This window comes from Tachysurus vachellii, chromosome 20 (assembly GCF_030014155.1).
Source record: "Tachysurus vachellii isolate PV-2020 chromosome 20, HZAU_Pvac_v1, whole genome shotgun sequence".
NCBI lineage: Eukaryota > Metazoa > Chordata > Actinopteri > Siluriformes > Bagridae > Tachysurus > Tachysurus vachellii.
Window position 1 is genome coordinate 13,886,572 of NC_083479.1, and position 22,470 is coordinate 13,909,041.

The 22,470-nt window shown below is 39.8% G+C and overlaps 1 protein-coding gene across 10 annotated transcripts in view; it reads left to right on the forward strand.

Annotated features, from left to right (window-relative positions):
- nrg1 (neuregulin 1) overlaps nucleotides 1-22,470 on the forward strand; it is a 39,204-nt gene that overhangs the window by 12,390 nt on the left and 4,344 nt on the right. For 2 of the 10 annotated variants that reach the window (XM_060895838.1, XM_060895839.1), the window contains exons 1-4: nucleotides 2,392-3,889; nucleotides 16,935-17,073; nucleotides 19,290-19,348; nucleotides 21,901-21,924. In XM_060895838.1, the coding sequence (XP_060751821.1) occupies nucleotides 3,166-3,889; nucleotides 16,935-17,073; nucleotides 19,290-19,348; nucleotides 21,901-21,924 (946 nt within the window). In that variant the 5' untranslated portion in view covers nucleotides 2,392-3,165. Of the gene's footprint in view, nucleotides 1-2,372; nucleotides 3,890-16,077; nucleotides 16,233-16,934; nucleotides 17,074-18,603; nucleotides 18,672-19,289; nucleotides 19,349-21,900; nucleotides 21,925-22,470 lie in introns of those variants that run through there. The other 8 variants (XM_060895843.1, XM_060895844.1, XM_060895840.1 and 5 more) reach the window with 7 other exon arrangements.

The following is a 22,470-nucleotide window of genomic DNA, read 5'->3' on the forward strand; positions in this document are numbered from 1 at the left end:
CAGCAGAGAATGTGTATCAGCAGAGAATGGCAGGTTTAATGAATTCACGCTAGCCTCATCACTTGTTTGGTAAAACCTACCATTCTGTCTTTTGGCAAGAAAAGGCCCTTCATCTTTTAATACACCAATAGCCTTGTCTGCCAGTACATAGACTTCTCTCATCACTGAGCATGCAGATTTTTCTGGGTCAGGTTCTTCAGATTTACTTTTTCCCCATTACTCTCTCTCTCTCTCTCTCTCTCTCTCTCTCTCTCTCTCTCTCTCTCTCTCTCTCTCTCACTGCACTATAAATCATTCCCATGACTTCCTGTAAATGGCACAACAAGGAAATGAATTTCTTATTTTATTAGTCAAATAATTATTCCTGACATGTCTTTCTTCTATGTTTTTTTGATGTTCATCACACCTTCCTATTGTTACCATGTTTGGTCTTTCCTGTAGTAAGAGGTATTGAACCATTTCCTGAGTATGAGAACATGATATATAACACTGTTTGTCTCCAGAGAGCTGGAGGTAAAGAAGTGGGTTCAGCGTTTGCTTCAAAAAATGTATTTTTTCTCATGTTGCAGATGCTGTTTTGAAGTGAGATAGAAAAGAGCCAAAATAAAAATTCTCACGAGATTTTCTGAAATTCTTGGTACTGCTGATGTTTTATGTTGATAAATGCAAACATCTGTAAATGGTCAAGACCATTTACAACACAGCAGAATTACATTTAATGACTCAAAAAAATCCATAAAAAGCTAACAGAGAGTTAAAAACAAAAACTTACTTAAAAAAATAAACCTAAGATCAGTTTGCTCTAAATCATTTAATGATGCCAATTCAGCCATCATAGCGCATCAGCTACCAGACACAGCATCATTCTTACTCCTATTATGGGCACCATTTATTTTTTCCTAATTGAATGGCTAGTATTATTTGTCTAAATGAATTCATTGCAGTCATTTCTTAAATATGAAATAATTGAGATTCATACAATCTGAAGTTGTATTGTTGGTTATGTATTGTGTCTTAGCCTGTTACACCTAGGAACTAGCAGAGCTTAACACCTGTTTTCTGTCTCACTCGTCGCATGTGAGCAAGGGATTACGAGGCTGACAATCCCAGACAATATGTAGTAGCATATTGTCATACTGTGACAGGCTTGGAAAACGCAATGGGGATTTGTGTTTGTATATAACTGGAATTATGCTACAGAACTGTGTGCGTGTCTGTAGCCTTTAGGTAGCTTGTAGAGATTTATCAAGGAATCGAGAGAGATAATGTCTTCTAAAAGGATATGAATAAGAAACAGACTAATTGTTCGGTGTCTAGTAACTGCATGGTCATAGTACAAGGGTTTAATTTAGCCTGTTAGGTTGTATATAATTTGGAAAATATGACCAGCTATTTTTTTGTTTTTCTTTTTCTAGAAAATTAGCAACTTTGGCAAATTTGGCACTCCGTGAAATTAACATCAATGATTAAATGATGTATATTAATTAAACATCTTAATAGTTTCATGCTATGTAGTCATATAACATGATAAAACAGGAGGCATAAGAGACAGCACCAATGAAAAACATCTTTGTTTCTTTGTTGCCTGTGAACTAATTAATTATTATATTTAATTATAATAAATTACTTTGGTCTTTAATTAAAGTCTGCTGCTTGAACTGGCAGTTGTGGCTAAGAAAAAGCTATTGATTACACACTAACGAACTCAGGAGTGGCTGAAAGTCTGTTCTGTACCCTGTATTTTACCTACGTCACTGTACCCACCCCCAGTCCCCTGAGTCAACAATGTAGGTAAGATACACGTGATTACAGAGTGAAAAAGGAGAGAACTCCAGGTGAAGGGAAAGGAAATACAAGCAGATGTGGTAGTTCATTTGTACAAATCTACGGATTTCATGTTTAAGTAGGTTAATGAAATGTTTTCACTTGTTCTTCACATCTTTTCTCGTTCTCTTGAATATTTGCCAGTAAAAGGAAGTATTCAGAAAAACAATAGCTGCAGTCCCATGAGTAATATCACATGTCTCGGTCACTGGAAGAGCTTTTTCCGCTCATAAAAATGCTCCTTTCATATTAGCATAATCAATGGTCTACAAAGAGGAGGAGGAGGAGGAGGATGAGGAGAAGGAAGTGTGTGTGTGTGATAGAGAGAGAGAGAGAGAGAGAGAGAGAGAGCGCAGCAAAGAGAGAGCTAGAGGGAGCTGGGCTGGGACCATCTGACTTGCTTGTCTTTGATTCGTTGCATTCTCTGTAATTGGATCAAGTGCAGACTTGCCTAGCACGGCTGTACATGTTATATTCTGAGTGCAGTGTGGGAGCGGCTGGAGAGGGGATATACCATAGAGAGAGAGGGAGAGACGGCATGAGACAGACATAAAGGAGGTAAGAGGAAGAAAGAATGCCCATGTGTGCATGAGGGAGAGAAGAAGTAGAGAGAAAGAAGAGGAGGAGCAAGAGAGAAAAGAGGCGTGCGCAGTCCTCACTTGTCCATCCTTCTATATTGCGTAGTGAGGTGTGCGCTGCGCTAACAATCAGTTCCTGCTCTTATCCCCAGTGCCAGCACATGGAGAGGATGGGCATCTGCAGTTTCTGGATGATTCAACACCTCTCTGTACCTACTGCCAGAGCATGATAAGGAAGCTCCCCTGTTGGCTGAGCTCCAGCACAACCACTGCACTCCTTTTCTGCTCTCAGGTGCTTGCTGTCCTCCTATTCGCGCTTTCTAAGCCACGCTGCACTAGAGACCCGAGAGAGGGATCCACCCCAGGCTGCCTGGTGCATCTACCTCCTGAGACCACCATTATTTATAGACTTTGTTCTGTTTGCTTTTTACCACAAGTTGCCAAGTAGGAGGATGAAATGAGAGTGAAGCCAGGAAAGAAAGGAGTCCATTCTACAACGGAAGTCGGAGCCACTTCCCGGATGCTAACAAGGTTATTCTGTTGCCACTGAAGAGCATCTCTGCTCGCTAACTCCCTTCCCCCTCCTGCATGATCCGATAATGGACAACACACTTTATGAGCCACAATGTGCGATGCTGAAAGCACCACCACTAATCCTCAAGTGTAAGACTCTAAGCTAGGAGACAGGTTTTTGGGGAGTGACCTTTAAATGAGACGAGGAGAAGAACGGGGCAAGAACGAAAAAAGAGAATAACTAATAGCGATGGAGGCTGCAGGAATAGAGGATTCCTCTGACAGACTCGATGCACCTGAGAACTCCACGTCTGCTGTGGATCCCTCCACTGAAAACCTTTCTGAAGCATGTCCTGAAGAGGCTCTTGAAGAAGTGAAGCTGGAGGAGGAGAAGCTTGAAGAGGAGGAAGAGGTAGTTGTTGAGGAGAATGGCGAGGACCACAGGCTGCTGGGATGCCTAGGGCTGACTGCTGCTTCCTGCTGTGTATGTATGGAGCTGGAACAAGTGCGTAACTGTGTACGCTCAGAGAAGATCTGCATTCTGCCCATTTTGGCATGTTTGCTGAGCTTAGCACTTTGCACTGCTGGCCTAAAGTGGGTCTTTGTGGACAAAATCTTTGAGTATGAACCCCCAACTCATCTGGATCCCAAACCTATTGGTCAGGACCCTATCATTATTGATGCAGATCCCACAATGGGACTACCTGTGTCATTTTCACGCCCCACCTCATCTCAAGTCCCTATCCCAGCTGCTACTTCTAAAATCCCTGCACGCCCTGAGGTGTTTGTAGAAGGTGATTCCACAGCAGGTCCTTTTGCACCTGCCTCGCCCAAGGTGACCCGCTTTTTGCCCACCTCTAAAGTGTCCACCCGCTTAAACCCAGCCTCTCAGCCCACCCCCAGTACTACAGCAGAACCTGGCAGGAACAACACACCAAGCCGTCATGAATCTAACAACATAGTTACTAAAAAATGTAAGTACACATGGTGTTTGCTTAGTGCGTCACTGAAATTAAAAGTTTTCATCCTGTGAGTCATCAGTCTGCTGTTATGGAAAGGATGGAAATCGTTCGTGTTAATGTCTGTGTTTGTAGTGATTTTCTGCCTTGTTAATTATGCTACATACAGAACAGTGAGCTTTAACAGGCTAAAAAATTTCAACTGCTTAGTTTCATGCGAAAATTTCTGCTTCTTCCTTAAATAACTGGATTTCAGTATTTGACATGGACAGTAATTTTACAGCTCATTGGCTGAAAATGCCTAGTGTATTTTCTGCTGTCCTCTAGAACCAGCTCTCAGGTGATTTCATTCATTTGTATTTGTTTGCTTTTACAAAACCAGTTGTATAAGGGAAACCGAACTGAGAGGAAATGCCTGTTGCATGCATGAATCTACCTAAGAGTAGGCATGTTATGTCTTGTCAGGTATGATACAAACAGCTGTGACAAAGTCTCAAAAGAATGAGCAACTTTACGTAGGATCGGTTGTAATATACTGTACACTCCTCATTTTATCCACAGCTGACTGTTTCCATTCTTTATCCTAAACAAGATGACCTGCTGTTCTACCACATGAATTACTTTGTTTGTAACAGCAGCTATGAAACATGCAACTAACATCCTTTTAGTGAGAGTGAAAAGCTTACAGCTTGGCTGATTCATTTGCAGCTCTTTAACAGGCATAGGCAATGCTGTTTCCTCTAATTCATATGCTGTGGTGTGAGGAGACTTCCTCCTTTGGGTGCTCTGGTCCATTTGAAGGTCAGTCTGCAGAGGATCTAATCGATTCCCATCCATCGCTCAGCCACACAGAAAGACTATCCTCAGTAATGCTATCTTCCTGCCTAACTACTCTCCACTATGACTTTGAAAGCTGTAAGAATTATAACTGTTGGAGGGTAGCCAGCTTCTCACCTTCTTAACTATGTCCAGTAGTTTTTCCTTATCTATATGTGCAGTGTAGGGTGGTATTAGTTTTGACCCACTGTCCTGACATAGAAACAGAGGGAGAAGAAGATGAGAAATAAGGTATTGATGACATCCTGAAAAACAAAATGACCTTAGGGCAAGGTTTTGATATGAAGCGGACGTATTATTCATTCCAGACTAGGCACAGTGAGAAGATCAAATTTGTATATCCTAGCATTGTAACGCCACTGGGGGTCAAAAAATCACTTAATTTTCCATTATGTAAGTAACCCTAGTAGCATGTATGTTTCTACTGTATTGAACCGGGGCTCAGTCTATGACAGTGAATTTAAAACTGCATTCAATTACACTTATCTGTTGGTATTTGTCTCTGTGTTTAGCTGGATATAGCATAGATCATGACCAGTAGAACATTAAATGCCCTTCCCTTTTTGAGCAAGATGATCAATTGTACAGGACTAAAATGGAAATGCATTTTTGTTGGTAATCTCAGTCTAAATCAATAAACGCAGAGAGCAGGTCAGCTGCTCCAGCAGGAAGCTTAATGAAAGCGATAGGGATTGTGACCCTACCGGACACCCACAGACTATTCCACCGAGATGAAAGACCAGAACGGAAACATCATGCAAAAGAAAATATATCAATATACAATCAATACTATCAATAACTTCTCTGTATATTTATGTAAGCAACACATGAATAGATGAGCACTATTGAAATGTACGTATTAACATACTCTTCGTCATCCAAAATTATTATGCATTTTAAATTATTTCTATCCATAAAATCCTGTATTCGTCCATACGCAATGATGTATTAACAGCTTGTCTGTGCTACATTTGTCTGTTTCAAACATGAAATAATATTAACTTGTAGATTAGAATCAAGCCCAGTTTAACCTAATAAGTCAGATACTTTTTCAGCCTCCTGTACCTGTACTTTAGCTGTCTTCAGGCAACACCTGTCCTAACACTTATCTCAAAATATACATCTCTTACTGAGCATATTGCAGTCCTTCTCCAACCATGAGGCCGTATCACACTCATTTCACTGTGACATGGATACAAATTTGTAATACTGTTTTTTCTCTTCTCAATGGCCAATTTTTAGCAAGGGAATTACATCTGGCTTCCCCAGCAAACAAAGCATGAACACAACAGTTGCCTTTTCCTGTGCGTCATTACAGTAATTATAGCGTGAGGCCATAATTTGCAGTTGAAGGCGTGTAAGATTACTGTTATGTCATAAGTGTGGCTTTGCTCCTTTGTAGTTCAAGTGGCAGCATTGGTTAGTAATTTTCTGTCTGTTGTGTTATGATGTCAGAATAATGTACAGTTTTAGAAATCCAAAAAGGTTATGCCCAGAGAGATGTTAGTACTTTTGTGTGTGTGTGTGTGTGTGTGTGTGTGTGTGTGTGTGTGTGTGTATATATATATATATATATATATATATATATATATAGTGTTATCAGATTTTCTCTTTCAGTACTATATAATTTAAGTTTATCATCCACTCTCTGGAAATGGATGAAGGAGAATCACATTTAAAATATTTATTACAGAACTGAAAGTACTTCACTGCCTGTAACAGCAATCATATAGGTTCCTATCTCACAGCATAGATATTTATTTAACTGTAAGGGTCTATGCTCTTATTTAATAATGTATACATGACTGCTGTGCAAAAGAAATTATTGATTACTCGAGTCTGTCTCACCATCTACTCTCGTCAATTATTATTTTGTATCTTGCATGCTTATTGCATTTATTTATTTATTTATTTATTTATTTTTATTATTTTTTTTTTCTTCAAATGTTCCTTGTGATGTAAAAGATATATTTACTCGGGACCCACCTCCTCATATTCCCTTTTGTCAACCCCTTGTTCTGGGATAATAAGGTTCAGGAGGAGGTCATGTCTCACACTTAGCAAATGAGTATTGGTGGTTCACAGCCACCGTTTTTCAATTTTAGAAGAATAAGCACATTTCGTGGCTTTTTATGGTTTAAATTGTTTTTAAGGTTGTGTTATGAAACAGTGTTTAATTTGGTAAGTTGCTTTTCAATTTTATTTTATATTTATATTTAAAATTTATAAATACATTTTTATTTTATATTTATATTTTGCATTTTATATTCAGTTATTTGCCAAACGTGATCCAATTATGCTGGACTTTAGTCATACAGGAAGACTGGAATTGTTATATTGTTATATTTGTGAGAGGAGTATTAATTAATAAAGTATAAATGCAGAGTAGGAGAGCAAGTGCACAGTAGCATCTAATTTCAAGGCTAGTGAAATATTTGAGCAGCCAAGAAATCCAAAAAATGTTTGTGTGTGTATAGATGTTGGTGCACAAAGGACCAGCAGTCACATGTGTCGTTGATGTACATCATCTCTCTCTCTCTCTCTCTCTCTCTCTCTCTCTATCTCTCTCTCTCTCAACATGCACCACATGCGTTTAAACAGAGAAGCAGTTGCCGTAGTTTCTGTTTCTTTGACCAAACACAGTATATACATTGTCACTCTTTTATTACTTTCGACAAGGTTCCATTAAAAAAGTGTGGATGTCACTGGGTAAGGTATGTTGGCGAAGAAGCCCTAGACAAGGACCGGAGGCTTCAGTGGATTCATCACGCTTATGTGAAAAGGCTAAAAGTAGATGCCGTTAGATCTGTGCCATTCAGAAAGGATTACGCTAATGGCTCCTCGCATTTGATCTTCCGTTCTGCTCCAGTGACTCAGCATGCAGACGGTCACGTCTCTGAATCCTTCCCTAATGAAAACCCCACCACTTTGACCGTGAAGCTGAGGTGAGCAGGATACGTTTAAGTTGATGATGAACGAGCATCCTCGCTATCCGTCAGAGAAAGTCCATTACCTAATGATGTGCTGTGCTCCCATCTGTCTCACGTTAGACACAGAGCTCCACTTGCCTTTTTAGCTGCGAGATTTAGAATCCCTTTATCCTCCTGTGGCCACAGCAGAACGGGTATGAATCATTAAAAATGCAGTGTTATGCTCACTATAAATAATCGACAGAGAGATAGAGAGATAGAATCAGCAATATCCACTGAGAAAGCTTTGTTCAACCTCAGAATGGCAGCGATTGAAAGTTGTCACATTATTGTAGGATTATAAAGAAGATTATATAAATAATACGTCCTTTTAACCTTGCTTAAAGGGAAATCCAACTACTTTAACAGGACACTGGTATATGATTGATTATATGATACTATTCCAGAAAACCAGTTCCCCTCGGAGCCAATGCACCACAAGAATATTGTCTGAATGCACGTCGGGCTTATGTTACAGTGCAAGGTCATCAGAGACGAGCTTTACTGCCTCAGCACGTTTCCTCTGTGTTAGTCCTCTCTTAATATTGTAATGCAACTGCAGCAACCGCTTAAACCCAATCCAGCATTTTATTATTATTAGCTTCTTACAGTGTAGAGCTACAGAGAATGTCTACCATTTATTCATTCATTCATTCATTCATACAGTGTTGTACTCTGATTGGATCTAGCCTCCGTGTCTAGTAAATGGAACGAGTTAGTAAATGGAATGAATGAGGTGACGTGTACTAGCACTGTGCAAGTGTGATTGGGTGTGACGCTGTGTAGAGCATGTGGCTGTCTGCCATCTCCAGACTAGATCGTTAAATGTCTTGTAACAGGTTGTATTGAATGCTGCAGCATGTGGCACAACGGTTAAGACCCACCTTGAAACAGGTCCACGCCTTTTAACGCTTCCTTTTGTTCCCCTTCTCAGTTCAAGTTGCAACTATAAGGATTGTGGTTTGTTTCTTTTATTATGACACCTAACAACAATAGCTGCTATTTCTTTTTAATGATATGATATAAAAATATTTCAGACTCTAGCCAGCGCTGTAATATCAGTGATTTTGCTTCAATCTCTCACTAAGAAAAAAAGTGTGTTAGTTTTGGTCCCCACCTTATCGCCATGCCTTCTGGCACATCACGGAGCATCCAGCCTCTGCAGTGTGGAAAACCTCTGGAGGCTAGAAAAAAGTACATCCTGTGAAAGGAGATGATCAAATATCAATGAGAAGGGATGTGCTGCATCATTCACCATAAAGGAGGACGTTTAAATGGCAATAAGTATGCAGAGGCACAGTCAGCCTGCAGAGGAACACTAACAGGGATTGCAGTGCTGCAGTGGAAGATTACAGAAACTGCTTCAATGCAGTCTTTCTCACTCACCCTCTGAATTTCACTCTTCTCCCTTCTTTTCATTCTCTGGCCCTTTGCCTTTTGCAGTTTTGGTGCATTTTCTGGTTTGCTCATTCACTTCCCATTTAGTGTTTCTCCTTCTGTCGTTCTTGTTTAAACACCCCAGCTCTTGTCTTTTTCTCCCCACGCCTCTCCGTGTGCCACACCTTGCGGGGTCTGTCATTCTTTTGTGCACCACATCCCCCTCTTCTCCCGCAGCACACAGCAGTGTAGTAACATGCCACACTAACTGTCACCTCAGTGGTCCTCTGATATGTCCTACACATCCGACTCATTCATCCTGTCCATCAGGACGGGCACGTGGTTTCTACAGGATACTTTTCTCTGTAGTGGGTGACTGCAGCAGAGCAGCAATGAGTAGCATGTTTACTGTCATTGTGTTACAGGACATTAGGTGAAGGTTAATTCAGGATATGCAGCACAGTCCACCCACTCTCCCTGTCTGTCCATGATTCATGCACATGCTATCTTCCATAAGAAGACCAGTTCAATATGCAAAGCATTAGAAGATACATTAGAAGTGAATAAGCCCAAAATGTGGCTTATCTGATTCCTCCTTGTCTTATTCTATCCCTTATCTTTATGTCCTCATTTCCTCCTCTGTTTTACTTGAGAAGGTTAGAAGGTAAATCAAAGATTTTAATGGCTTCATACAGAGCTAGCTTTATCATATGTCAGCTCTATAGCTCTGTTCTCCATTTAACAACTGGATTTAATCATTGATATAGTTTAATTGCTCTCAATAATGAATTAATTATGATGGGGTGCGGTGCCACCTGACACAAAGAGCCAATTACTGTTACCGCCCTGAAGTTGAATTTTTTCCTAATAACAACGTCACAAAACATTTTATTTGTTTGTTAAAGCATCCGTTTACTACTGATTACATTTTTTATTAATCAAAGAATAGTTAGGTTTAATGTTCTGGTCGTTCCAATTGAGCAGTAATAACACCTCAGCTTGTCATGTTACAGAAAACCTGTAAAGCCATCCATCTTTAAGACTTTCCCATATCAAGAAAAGTTATAGCTCTTCCTCTTATTGCGCTGACACCTGAGGCTCTTTTCAACAATGCTGCTATTGTAAAAAAATTTCTGAGGTGTCATTTATTTAGGAATTACAAAAGATTTTAATATGATGGCTATGGACGTTGTAGAAAAATGAATGCATTCCGACCAATCAGAACTGAGCATTCAGGAACGCTGTGATATAAATGCTGCTGATTCACACGGCTCTAATGTTGCACATAATTTGATGTAAATAATAATCCCTATAAAACATAATTAATACTTGTTAATGAAATGACAATAACAATACTTGTTAACGAGAAATGGCCATGAAGTGTCTCTTCATATCTACTTTTATGGCCCATGAACTGATGGAGTGTATGTGGGCATTACATTCACATTTCCATTTTTTTTTTCATAACTCTCTGCCTCCTTTGTTAGTAGGCTCGGTTTTTGCTAGTTTCCAAAGGTTCATTATCCATCTGAACTGATCTCACCGTTAATTAATTAGAATCTAATGAGTAGCTGCAGTTGCCAAATATGGACCTCTTGGAGGCATTAAGTATAAGAGATGTTTGATTTGTATTTAAAGCGATCGGTTGTTTTAATTGTCTTATTTGTATTAATGTGATTTAAAAAACACTTTAAATATTTATTTGATATGTCTGTATGAGCGATTTTGCAAGAAAAAGTGCTAAAACTTTAATAATGTATCAGACGGAGGTGAGACAAATGATGGCAGTTATCAGTGGTTTCAAAAAGAAACTTGTGCTGTTCCTGGGACTGATGTTCAAGCAGTTATTACAGGAATGATGGTGTGGTAATATTTGCATCGAGTCCTTAAAAGAGCTTCTCTCTCTGTCTTTTGGATGGACACACACACACACAAACAGACAGGAAGAGCAGTTCATCTGCTCTGCAGCACTTCTATTGCTAGTTCCTTACCCGACAGCTCATTAATGAGGCGCTAAAAAATATTCCATAAATGACGTTCTGTTATATAACCTACACTATAGACATTCACAAACTCTATAATGCAGTCATACAGTATTTGCCCTGGTTATTTCTCGTTCAGACTACATTTCTGCATTATACTATAGGTAAACCTTTAAAATATTGCATTTCCTGCCTATAGCATTTGCACATGCAAATAGAAATAAATGTCATGAAGCCATGCCATATAATGCGCTGTAACATATCTACGGCTTTTATTTCCGACTAATAGGAATTGGTAAGTCAGTGTGGTTAACATATATGACTCAGCTTCAGGTCACTGCGTGTGTAATACACTGATTGTATCTCTGGTCATGAAGCTGAAAGCTCGGTGTCTGTTTCTATATTTATGTGCTGTGTCATCCTAAGTATAGCATGTGTTATTCATTAGTACTCTTCTGTATTTTCATGAGATGATACTGACCTTCTGTCTTTATTCCAGCTCTAAACTAATTTTGCTTTAACACCTTCCTAAATGGCATGACATGATATGCCAAGCATACCCATCAGTCTGTCTGTTATTGTCTGTGAGTACTATGTGCTATAAAGGAAGTTCTGGAGACCTCTTGGCGAATACTGGCTCCAACTAATGTGCCGCTTCTGTGCCGCTCAGCTCAATTCATGTCCTCTCACAGGAGCAGAACTATTCTTTTCCTCAATTTTATACCTTTTTGCGTTTTTGTGTCTATAAGTATTGAATGCTTGGTTAAAAATCTCTTTCTCACTTGCATTTTCAGTTAACACATAGGATATTACCTTACTGCAAGTTATATTAATATATATATATATGGGATGGGATTATTATGAGTGATAATAGGTATAAGAAATCTGAGCCTGTACTGCACACCTCCTGCATTGAGCTATCTCCATTTTGAATCCTATAGGTGAACAGGAATGTCTGCACAAGCTGACTCATGAGAATGTGAATCAGCAGAAGCTACTCGATGTACTGTATTTGGGTTTCTCCTTCACCTAATCCTTTCAGCCTCACCTCATGGAGACTATACAATTCCCTGCACCTCAAATTAGCTTCCTCACATTGATTTCTCCTAGTACTTAACCTGAGGTACAGGGGCTGCAGTGGAAGCTCGTGTAGCATGTAGAGAAAGAGAGATCGAGACAGAGATACTGGTGCGGTGGCAGCATGGATCACCCTGTACTAAAGCATTAGTGATTTTTTTCCTCCCTTAATGCATCTTCCTTTTTGTCTATGTAGACTACTTTGATCTTTGGTGTGGTGCATAGTTGTCTGCTTGCATCAGTTGCCAGGAAGCTAATCAATACACGTCAAATGCTAGATTCTTAGCTTTGCCCAATTTAATCGAAACCTTCAAAGGTTCCTTTTTAGCATCTTTGTAAAATGACAAAACAATTACTGCTCCACTGATGTGTAATTCACCACCAGGCTATAATTATACAGTTGACTGCATTGCAGGTCTGTCCTGTTCCTGTTACACAGCAAAATCCTCAGTGTGGAAAACACTTAGAAGGTTGGCACTCTTGCTGTACATCATACACAGTATTCAAGGACATAGATGTCACTGGACACAAACTTGTCATCTCCTCAGGCTTGCACACTCAGTTCCTCCTTATGATAGATGACTTTAAATCAGGAAGGAGAGCCAGTGGGTATCTCAGGACAGAGCCTGATTCTGTACTGACAGCAGATTGTCAGGAAAGAGCTATCCCTGTAGACTCTAGCGCCAGTCAACAGCTTTGCCAGCACATCAGTCACAATCAAAAGTGAATACATTTTAGATGTAGTTTATGCTGATTTGCTGGTTGTAGGCTTAGTAATGTAGGTGCAGTGTGTCTGTCTTTATATTGCTGTTCAAGTCTTTAAGTTTAAGATTAAGTGAGATGCAAAAATAGGTCAAAAAGTTTTTTTAAATAACCGCGTTGGTTAAGGTAATGCTCTGATTATTTTCTGCACATGTACACAATGTGTCATCATATATACAATATAGGTTTGCTTCCAAGCTGCAATTATCATTATTACAAATGTGACATTGATTATCACAATATTGATTATATTTTCATATCCTCACCTGTGTTGTGGCTCAGCATCTGGTTGAGTTCTGTGCTTTGTGTCCACTGTGTCCATGACAATAGAGAAAGAAATTAGCAGATATATGGCTGGAAAGATTAACGTTGGCGGTTCCTGTGCTTGCCCTCTTTCTGGTTTGAACCTATAGCCTGCAGTTTTCCTGGTCATGTTTCTGATCATACAAGCATGTAATTGGGGTCCTTCTCTTTCTACTATAAAAATAAATTAGAATTAAAAGAAATAAAATGTGCTATTTTTGTACTTCATGATACAGTCATAAAGAAGATAAAGATTAGAGTATGATGCTTGTTGTCCTCCCAAAGCTAACCAGACCCTGAACTTGGTATGTTGGAGGTTAGGTGTTTTATTCCAACAGATGAAAAGGTTGAACCTTGTTTAATTTAACTGGATTTAAATAACTTTTTTTTTTGTATTAGGGAATATTTTCAGAAAAACCTTTCTAACGAATTTAACAATTTCTGTCACTATATTATGGCCTGAGATCAGGAGAAACACATGCACAAATGAAGTGGTAGATTAAAAACCATCCAGAGGAAGTTTTTACAGGAACTTATTTCCTTATTAGGCTTTGAACACAAATCCACCTTTTGTCTCATCGGTGCCCACACGTACTACAGCTTGGAGCCGGTTTCTCTGTTGCTCAACAGGTGTGGGAAGCACACCTTCCCCATCTGGTGCTTTCATTGGATTATATACTGCGTGCATACAGAGTCACCATGGCTTCACATACAAACAGATGCTGTGGCCTCCTCCTGCAGGCACTGGCTGACTGTGTGTCACATTAATCATCCGGTGGTCCTGTCTGGCTCTAGCAGTGGCAGTGATGGCATGTCTGTAGTGTAGCACCTGAGGAACTGCTCCATCAGCCTTAACAACATTTAACCGCCTTTAGGGGACTTCTCGCATGACCTCAGCACCAGATGCAGGCTCGATATAGTGCAAAAATACGGAATGGATAATTTCTTGTATGTTGTCTTGATGTATTGGATGTTTTGAATCTCAGAGACCGATACAGGGGGCTGTAACTACTATTCATTTATCCTGACACTTGGAGAACAGTGTTGTATCACAGTCAGCAGCTTCTCTTAAAGGAGCAAAGTGATTTATAATGAATCACTATGAGCTTAGATTTCTAAGCAGATGAGCTGTGAATTGAATAACTGGTTATTTGTGATTATCACCCAAAGATTGACAATGTACATGTACAACATATTGCTGCATTTCTTATGGAGTAGCCAGTGAGGTTTAGGCTTCACCAGCATACCGCAGTGCTGCCTCTGCCCTTTAGAGCTCTCAGACTGGACTGTTCACATTAGCTGCAGTAAAACTGCTGTCCCAGTGAATGCAGCAGTGGAGGAGGAGGAGGAGGAGGAGGAGGAGGAAGCTAGTGTTGCACTATTGCACCCAGTCTGCATAGCTATCAGCTTGGATTTCTTTCCACCAGTGAAAAAAATCAAATGTACCCAAACTGATCAAGCCAGCAGTCTTTATCTATCTCTCAGCCCTACTGCACTGAAACCCAAAACCTGACTGCCTGCTTTTAGGCATGACTTCAACTTGCACCCTTGTGTTGCTGGGTACGCAAGCAAAAACGAAATCAGGTGGAATTATGTTCATCTGATACTTTATTGGCTGTAAGTTTTGGGTGCTTAAAAAGAAGCTATCAATACAAATGTGGACTTTTTCAGAACAGTGGAATTTATTTTCTTCTTCTTTTGAACCATCATTCATATTTAACTGTGGCATCTTAAATGTAGCAGTCCTGCTTTGAACACATTGAAGCACATTCAGATGTGAACTGAATGGTTTGGATGCTCTGTCCCTCACCTTGAAAAGACCCCATGTCCCCTGCTGGCATGGAGGCAGTTTTACTTTGTTTAACTGTCTATCAGTTGAGAGACAAGTTGCCAAAAGCATAACATTAACTGAATAGTCTTTGTTTCAGACTTTTTTACTTTAACTCCATTGCTTGTCACTCCACCCTTTACCTCTCTGGTGCTGGTAACCCATCTCATTGTTTTCTCTCTTTTTATGTGTTGTTTTTGAGATTTAGACATATGCTAATCTATAAGGAGTCCTTTTTTTCCCTTCTGGAGCCAAAGAAAGCTGTTGGTGCTTGACTGATGATCTGTGGCAGCCTCAGATTTCTGATCTTGTAGGTTTAATGGGGGAGAAACACAATAATCAGATTAGTGAGACAAAAGCGATCTGTTGCACTGTCAATTATTTAACCGGCATAGGTTGTCTAGAACAACAGGGGTATGGATCATAGAGGCTGAATTGCATTTAACTCAATGGTGATGTCCACCAACTCGATGGTTACCTGACAGGGTCCCTGACCTATGATTTCACTCTGGCATCTCCGTTATAATCTCTAAGCTAACTCGATTGTCTCTCAGGAAGGAGACATGATGTTGCAGTATCTGTTCTGGACATTTAGTCCGCTGACTTTTCTGATCACGAACACATTAGGATTATGGAATAATGGCTTTGTTTGAAGTAAATGTCAGTTAGAGATGATATTGATGTTCTCCTGCAAAATTCCTGCTGGAATAAATCCGGTCGTAAACCTTGCGCTTTATTGATCAATTACTATGTGAAGTCACACAGCCGATGATCGGGGTGCTGGCAGTGGACAGATCAAGATTAGTTACAGTGCAATGCCACAGCATTGATCAGATGCTGATCATTTAAGAAGGCACGTCTAGGTGAATAGGGTGACAGGAAGTGGGCTAGACATTCTGCTTCATTATTCTATGCATAAATATCTGTCCTTTTTTTGGCTGAGGTACAAACTCATTTATTTGAATATAGAGCCGTGACGTCTTTGCTTGCGCACAGCTGCATTGCAGCCACGTGAGCGTGCCTTTGCCAGGTGTGACGTGGGTGGGAGGTAAAGAGCAGGAGCAGGAAGGGCTTGTTTAAAAATGTTGATCGTTGAGCTTCCACACTGGAACGGGCCAGTATCGGGTAGACTTTGCTCAGGACTATTTATCCCTACTAAGTAGCAGTGTCCAGGGAAGAAGAAATGCGGCTCCATTTGTCCAGCTCCAACCAAAGCGTTACAGGTAACACCTGCTCTTTTAAAGTGTTGTACAGCTTTTTACAGAAGATTCCTTGGTTAATCGCTTGGTACGCTTCATTTTCATGTGTTGGCATGTCTGAGTCACTCTGGCAGTTTAGATGTCTTTAATATAGATTGTGCAACATTATTTTGCCTTTGGATTTTTATTAATTCTTTTGAGAATCAAGGTCAACTTTACTATTTTTATACCTTGTTTTTAGATTAGCATATGATTATTATGGCACCACCTATTCAAGCGTTTAAAAAAGTGCTTGCCTGTTCAAGAGTGTCTAGTTTCTCATTCTGGAACATATCGCTAATATAATATTCAAGGCAGGGATCTTTGGGATTCAAGGTAAGCAGCATGCATTGATTTGGACCGCATCAATAATCCAAAAAGCCTTGTCGGTGCAGTCCTTGTCCTCTCATATTTCTTTAATATTCAGCAATCTATTTGGCAACAATGAAGGACACTAGGACCAAACACAATGTGGGTGTCATTTTCTGCAACGTCCTTGTAGAGGAGCTAGCAGATCTGGTATCACAGTGAGTGCTGTGCTTAGTAGGATAGCCTGGCCTCCATTTCCAACGGCAGCACAGTTTGGACCAGCCATTCCTTACCCTAGCACTGAATTAAGCAAAAAACTTATTACTCAGTGTCTGTGTTCTCTGAGAATTAAGTTGTTCTGTCTTTTTCTGTCTGTAGCGCCAGCCAGCACCACAGCATCAGCCAAGACGTCTAGTCATATGATGCGTTGCAAAGAAGAAGAGAGGAGCTACTGCGTGAATGGGGGCGAGTGCTTAACTGTGAATGTCACACCTAACAGCACCAAACACCTCTGCAGGTAAGGTGGAAGGATGAAAAAACCAACACCCAACTAGTCTAAACTTTAGACTAGATTACATTTTGGTTGCATAATTTGGAATGTGGTTTTTCATATACAGTTATTATAGGGATGTCATTACTAATTTTACTTTAAAGTATTGACAAATAGGACTTTCCATGCTTTACATGCCATTTTTAGATCCCGCACAATGTAGAATCTGTTAGAAGTATCTGTTAGACACATGCAAATCACTGGGAAGTGCTGGCATTACCATGTTTTCCCCAAAAAAGCCCCACCAAGCAGCATTTTTTTTTTTTTTTTTTTTTTTTACTTTTTTTATCAGTTAAAGGTTATTGGCCATCTCAGCATTAGAGAGGATTTTAAACGGATCTATTGCACTTATAGTATATAAATGTACAATAGAGACACAATGCGCAGAGAATGTAGTCTCAGATTCTCAGACACTCTGCTAGTCCAGTGATCGAAGTGTGGATCCATCAGTATCATTAAGAAAAAGCTCTGATGGCATGGGAGGCTTAACAGTGCCAGAGAGACACTTTGGCTTGTGGCCTTCCAATACATAAGACTTTTAGTCCACTGAGAGACTGCATTTAATATTAAATACTTCAGTGACTAAGCAGAAAATCACTGCTGCTGTGTGTCTTTATTCTGCAAACACTGCAGGACAAAGCGGGCAAGAAGAACAGCAAGCCTGTCTTGGTCATTCATTTTCATCTCTCTCTCGCTCACCATGCCTTTATGTCTATACTGTACGGAAGCAGGGTGGCTTCCTGAGTCTCCTGGATTCAGACAGTGCTGAGATCTCAATAGTCTCATACACACGTCAGGAGGTGAACCCTGACACAGAGGATGTGTAATGAAAGGCACACGCAATGGTTGTGTCCCTGCAGCCAGCCATCTTGAAGTATTATCAGAAGCTTTTAAATCAAACATTTATTTCTCCTTCACTCTTAAATATTCATGTTGCAAATCCATGACTTATTATTCTAATATATTGTATATAATATTACAGACGTTATTTGTTCTCAGGCTTTCACAGCAGTCAATTACCATATTCTCTATCTTATTTCTTTCCTAGTTTCCCCAGTCTCTCTTTTCTACTCTCTGCCGAGAGACTCAGCTGTCCCAGCTGTTAAGACCCTGTAATAGGCACAGCTGGAAGAAGTCAGAGGCTGTGCCAGTCACGCTACTAGATTCCCTTTATCAGAGCTTTAGAAAGCCCGACTCTGTCATCAGAGAGCAGATGGCCTTCCAAAAAGCTCCGGTCTTGGCATCCAACTACACTTCTAATGCCCACCTAAACTTTAAACAAGACCACAGGCCAGGAAATGCAGTTATTCCCTTAAAAGCAGCCGTGTCCATTTTTGGACTATCAAATTATATCTCAAACGGAATTTTCTAAATGTTATAATGTAATTGCTATGTACTTTATCGTGCTTGCTGTTAGACATTATGTTCTTTGTTTAGTGTCGGTTTTTTTCGATATGCTCATCCCCTCTCACCCACCACCCCGCCCCCCTTTCTCAGGTGCCTTCCAGGATTCATAGGGATCCGCTGTGAAATCAAAGAACCTGTCAGAGTCTCAAACCAAGAACGTATGTGCAGCCACTGAACCTTCCCAAGCGCATGCTGCATAGCTGGTGTTTTATGCTTTTGTCTCTCCTCCTACCATTTCCCTAATCACAGTCTCCATAACTCATAACTGTCCATCTGTCCCCTCCATTAGATTTGGACAGGTGTGGAAATGTGTGTGGTACAGACCACTTTAAGCCACTAATCGCTGCTCTGGCTCATTTGAAGCCAGCATCAAAACAGGCTACTGCCATCTCCATTGGAGGACATTTGGACCAGTTGCTGATGCAGTTTTGTTCGCATGGTGATGATACTGCATTCTGATTTGTTGAATCCTCCTTCAGTTGTGTGATTTATTTATTTGGGTTATTTATTTATTTATTTGTTTATTTATTTATTTTTGGAAAGATTCAATCGCTTAGAAGTTAAAATCGCCCAATCAAGCCTTTACTTTGGGACTGTGATTTGGCCAATAGTTGGGAAGAGTGTGTTTCAACAAACATTGTCAATGTTTGTAACACATTTTGCAGAGAACACCAGAAATGCACATGGGCACGGGGAGAACTTTTGGGTATCCACTCACTTCCTCTCTCTCTTCTCTCTTCTCTCTTCTCTCTATGACTTTTTTGTTTCCCTCTCAGGTGCCCAAATGAGTTTACTGGTGATCGCTGCCAAAACTACGTAATGGCCAGCTTCTACAGTACGTCTATTTCCTTTTCCTGTCTGCGCTTGGATTGAAGCATGCTCAATCAACGCTATTTCCTATTGCTTTTTTTGTTTTTCCTAGTAGACAGTTCAGAGTGTTTTCTGTGCTGTTTTGGGGTTCTGTTGTACGTCCTGTACCATACCTACTCCTCGCATGTTTAACATTTTTTAACCTAGTTTTGTTATGCTGGAATATTAACCTGAATATGGAGGCAGTGGATAGATACATTTATTCAATTTGCAAAGAGGTGAACTAAAGATTTTGTTATATTTCATCAGAGATGTCCACAGCCTTCCCAGAGATGTAAAAGGAGTAAAGCCTGCTCTACTCTTCAATAGAAATCAGTTGGAATTTCTATAAAAGAATCAGACAGGAGTGTTTTGTGGCAATTTATACAATATAGGTTTAGACAAAAAAGTTAAATCACAAATCATCAGTTCTGAAGAGCCAACTTATGGCCAGGTGAACAGCAGCTAAGCCCTTGCACCAAAACTATACAGGATTTTATTAATATAATCTAAGGATTAGATGATTTTGTCTTTTTTCATTTGAGATTGAGTATTAAACTTGCCTGAACTTGAACCACAAATAAGAAGATAATCTTTAAAAGTCACCTTATTTTCTGATGAGAAGAAAAAACTGCTTTAAAGGCTTTTTTTTAGATATACCAACATATACCAGAACATATCCCTCAAAGCTGACTCTTTAAAAGTCTGAAGCAGCATACTACTGGCCTCACACTTTTTTTTTTACATCTTTTGAGCTTGAGCTAAAATATAAATTTTCTGGATAGAAACAGACTGTAATGATTTTCCAGATAACCAGAACCAGCAGTGCAGTAGGACTAGTGGGTGCTAAAGAAGCTTAAATCAATATTAATTGCCACACTGTTCTTGTTGACCATAGCACCTGCAGCAGTTTATATTTTGGGTTGGCAATTATTATATGGCCGCCCTTTATGTATTGCCAAAGCATTGCTTCCCTGCTTCAAGTCATTCTGAATGTGTTATTGAGGTCATGAAGGAGGCGCATCTGCTGCACTAGCAGTGATTTACGACTGTTTGCGCAGCAAATAGCTAGTTTAGCTTAGCACCTTGAATTACAATCCTTGGCACAGAAGTAGATCTTCATCATTAAGCAACCATTGAGCTATCGCTCTCATTGGAAAAAAAAACGAGTTCAGTTCTCACATAACTTTAGGCAGATTTTGATTAAAATTGTGATCCATGTCTCCTGCTGGAGATAAATTAAAAAAAGATTCAGGCAACGAACAGATTATTGTTTTGTTTTTAGATGTCACTCAGCCTGGGACTCAAATATGAAGTTTTAATAACAATAAACACATTTTACCTCTTTCCATAACGAAAACTGAAACCAAATCCTCCCAGCAAGTACTTTATGTAACCTTGTACACATGCTCATTTGGTAATTATCTAAGCAGACAATCATTTGACAGAAGAGCTGTGCATAAAATCGTGAGGATTCAAATCAAGGGCTTTAGATAATGTTCACACCTATCATCAGTGAAGAAACATGTATACTCATCGACTTTGACCGTGACAACATTTTTGGTGCCGGACACGCTAGTTTAAACATTTCAGAAACTTTTCACACACAACTTTTCAGCAGCAGCTCTAAAGGTAAAAACACCATCTTGGTGTGAAAGGTCTGAGGACATGGTAAGACTGGTTCGAGCTGGCAGGAAGTTCATATTAACTCAAATAGCAGAAAAGCTTTCCAGAATGCACAGGACATCAAAACTTGAGGTGGATGAACTACAACAGCAGAAGACCATATCAGGTGTTACTTCCACTAAGAGAAATCTGAGGCTAAATCAGGCACATACTCACCGAAACAGGGACAGAGACAGCTGAGAAAGAGGAAAAGATCAGGCGAATGGTTTCGGGTTTTCAAATGTACAGTTTCATTGAGTCTGTGCTTCTGCGTGATTGTCTGATTTGATAATTGCATGACTGAACAGCTGTACAGATCTTCTACTAAGGTGTATTTCTTCATACATGACGAGGATGCATACGTGTTGTAGGGTCTGTATGTTTATCTTAACATGTATGAATAGCATGGCTGTGAAAACAGTGAAAGCTTTTGGTTTTAATTTTAATGTGCCTTATGGTTTCATCTCACTCAATGGTATAAATACTGTACTTGAGTGAAAGATGCATGTCCCTAACAGCATGAAAGACATGTGGTGGTGTTACCAATGGAATAACACAGGATTTGCTCCTGTTTCAAAGACTAGGGCCAATCTGTGTCACGATGCAAGCACAGTGATGTTTGCATGTGCATGCTATTTTAACCAACTTATGACAGTCAGCCATGAAATGTATTGGAAACAGTCATTAATACAATTGAATTGCTGGACAATGTATTGTTTCAGATGAAAGATGCTCAGGCGCGTGGGTTCTAGTAACTTAGTACTTTGCAGTTGTCTAAATATTTGCTTAGCCAGGTGATCATTACAACATTATCACTCAAATCTCCAACCAACTGTACTTTCTTTCTTTTTGTCATCTTTTCTGCCTCGGCAGAACATCATGGGATTGAATTTATGGGTATGAACTGTTCCTTCCTTCTAGTTTGCAGACTTGTAGGACTAGTAGCTTGAGCCTTTTTCCTTCAACTCTAGCCAGTTTGCTTTTGCTATTGAAGGGATCATACAGCCATAACAGATGTGATTTTGCTCCACATTGCATTATTGTGATAATTCTTTGCACAACAGTACAGTTGCTCAAAGAATGAGGATTTTTAAATCCCAATCTCTTAGAACAGTCAATATTAAAGCTTAAATTCTGCATCACTGCCTCAGTGCTTGAGAGTGTTTGATTCGCAGGGTGCATCAGCACACGCAGCCTGAATGGCAGTAAAGGATCCTCAATTATTCATGTAAAGCTCTGACATGTTCTGTTCAAGACACACACACACACACACACACACACACAGCCCTCTAGTATTAGATGAATTGCTCTGTGGTTATGCTGTATGTGCAGATCCCTTCAGTCTTTGCTTTGCTCTCTTCCTCTGCATCCCTCCAGTCTTTGCATGTTGGAAAATATGCTGAACATCTTCCTCCCGTCTTTCTTTTTTCTCCTCTTCATTCT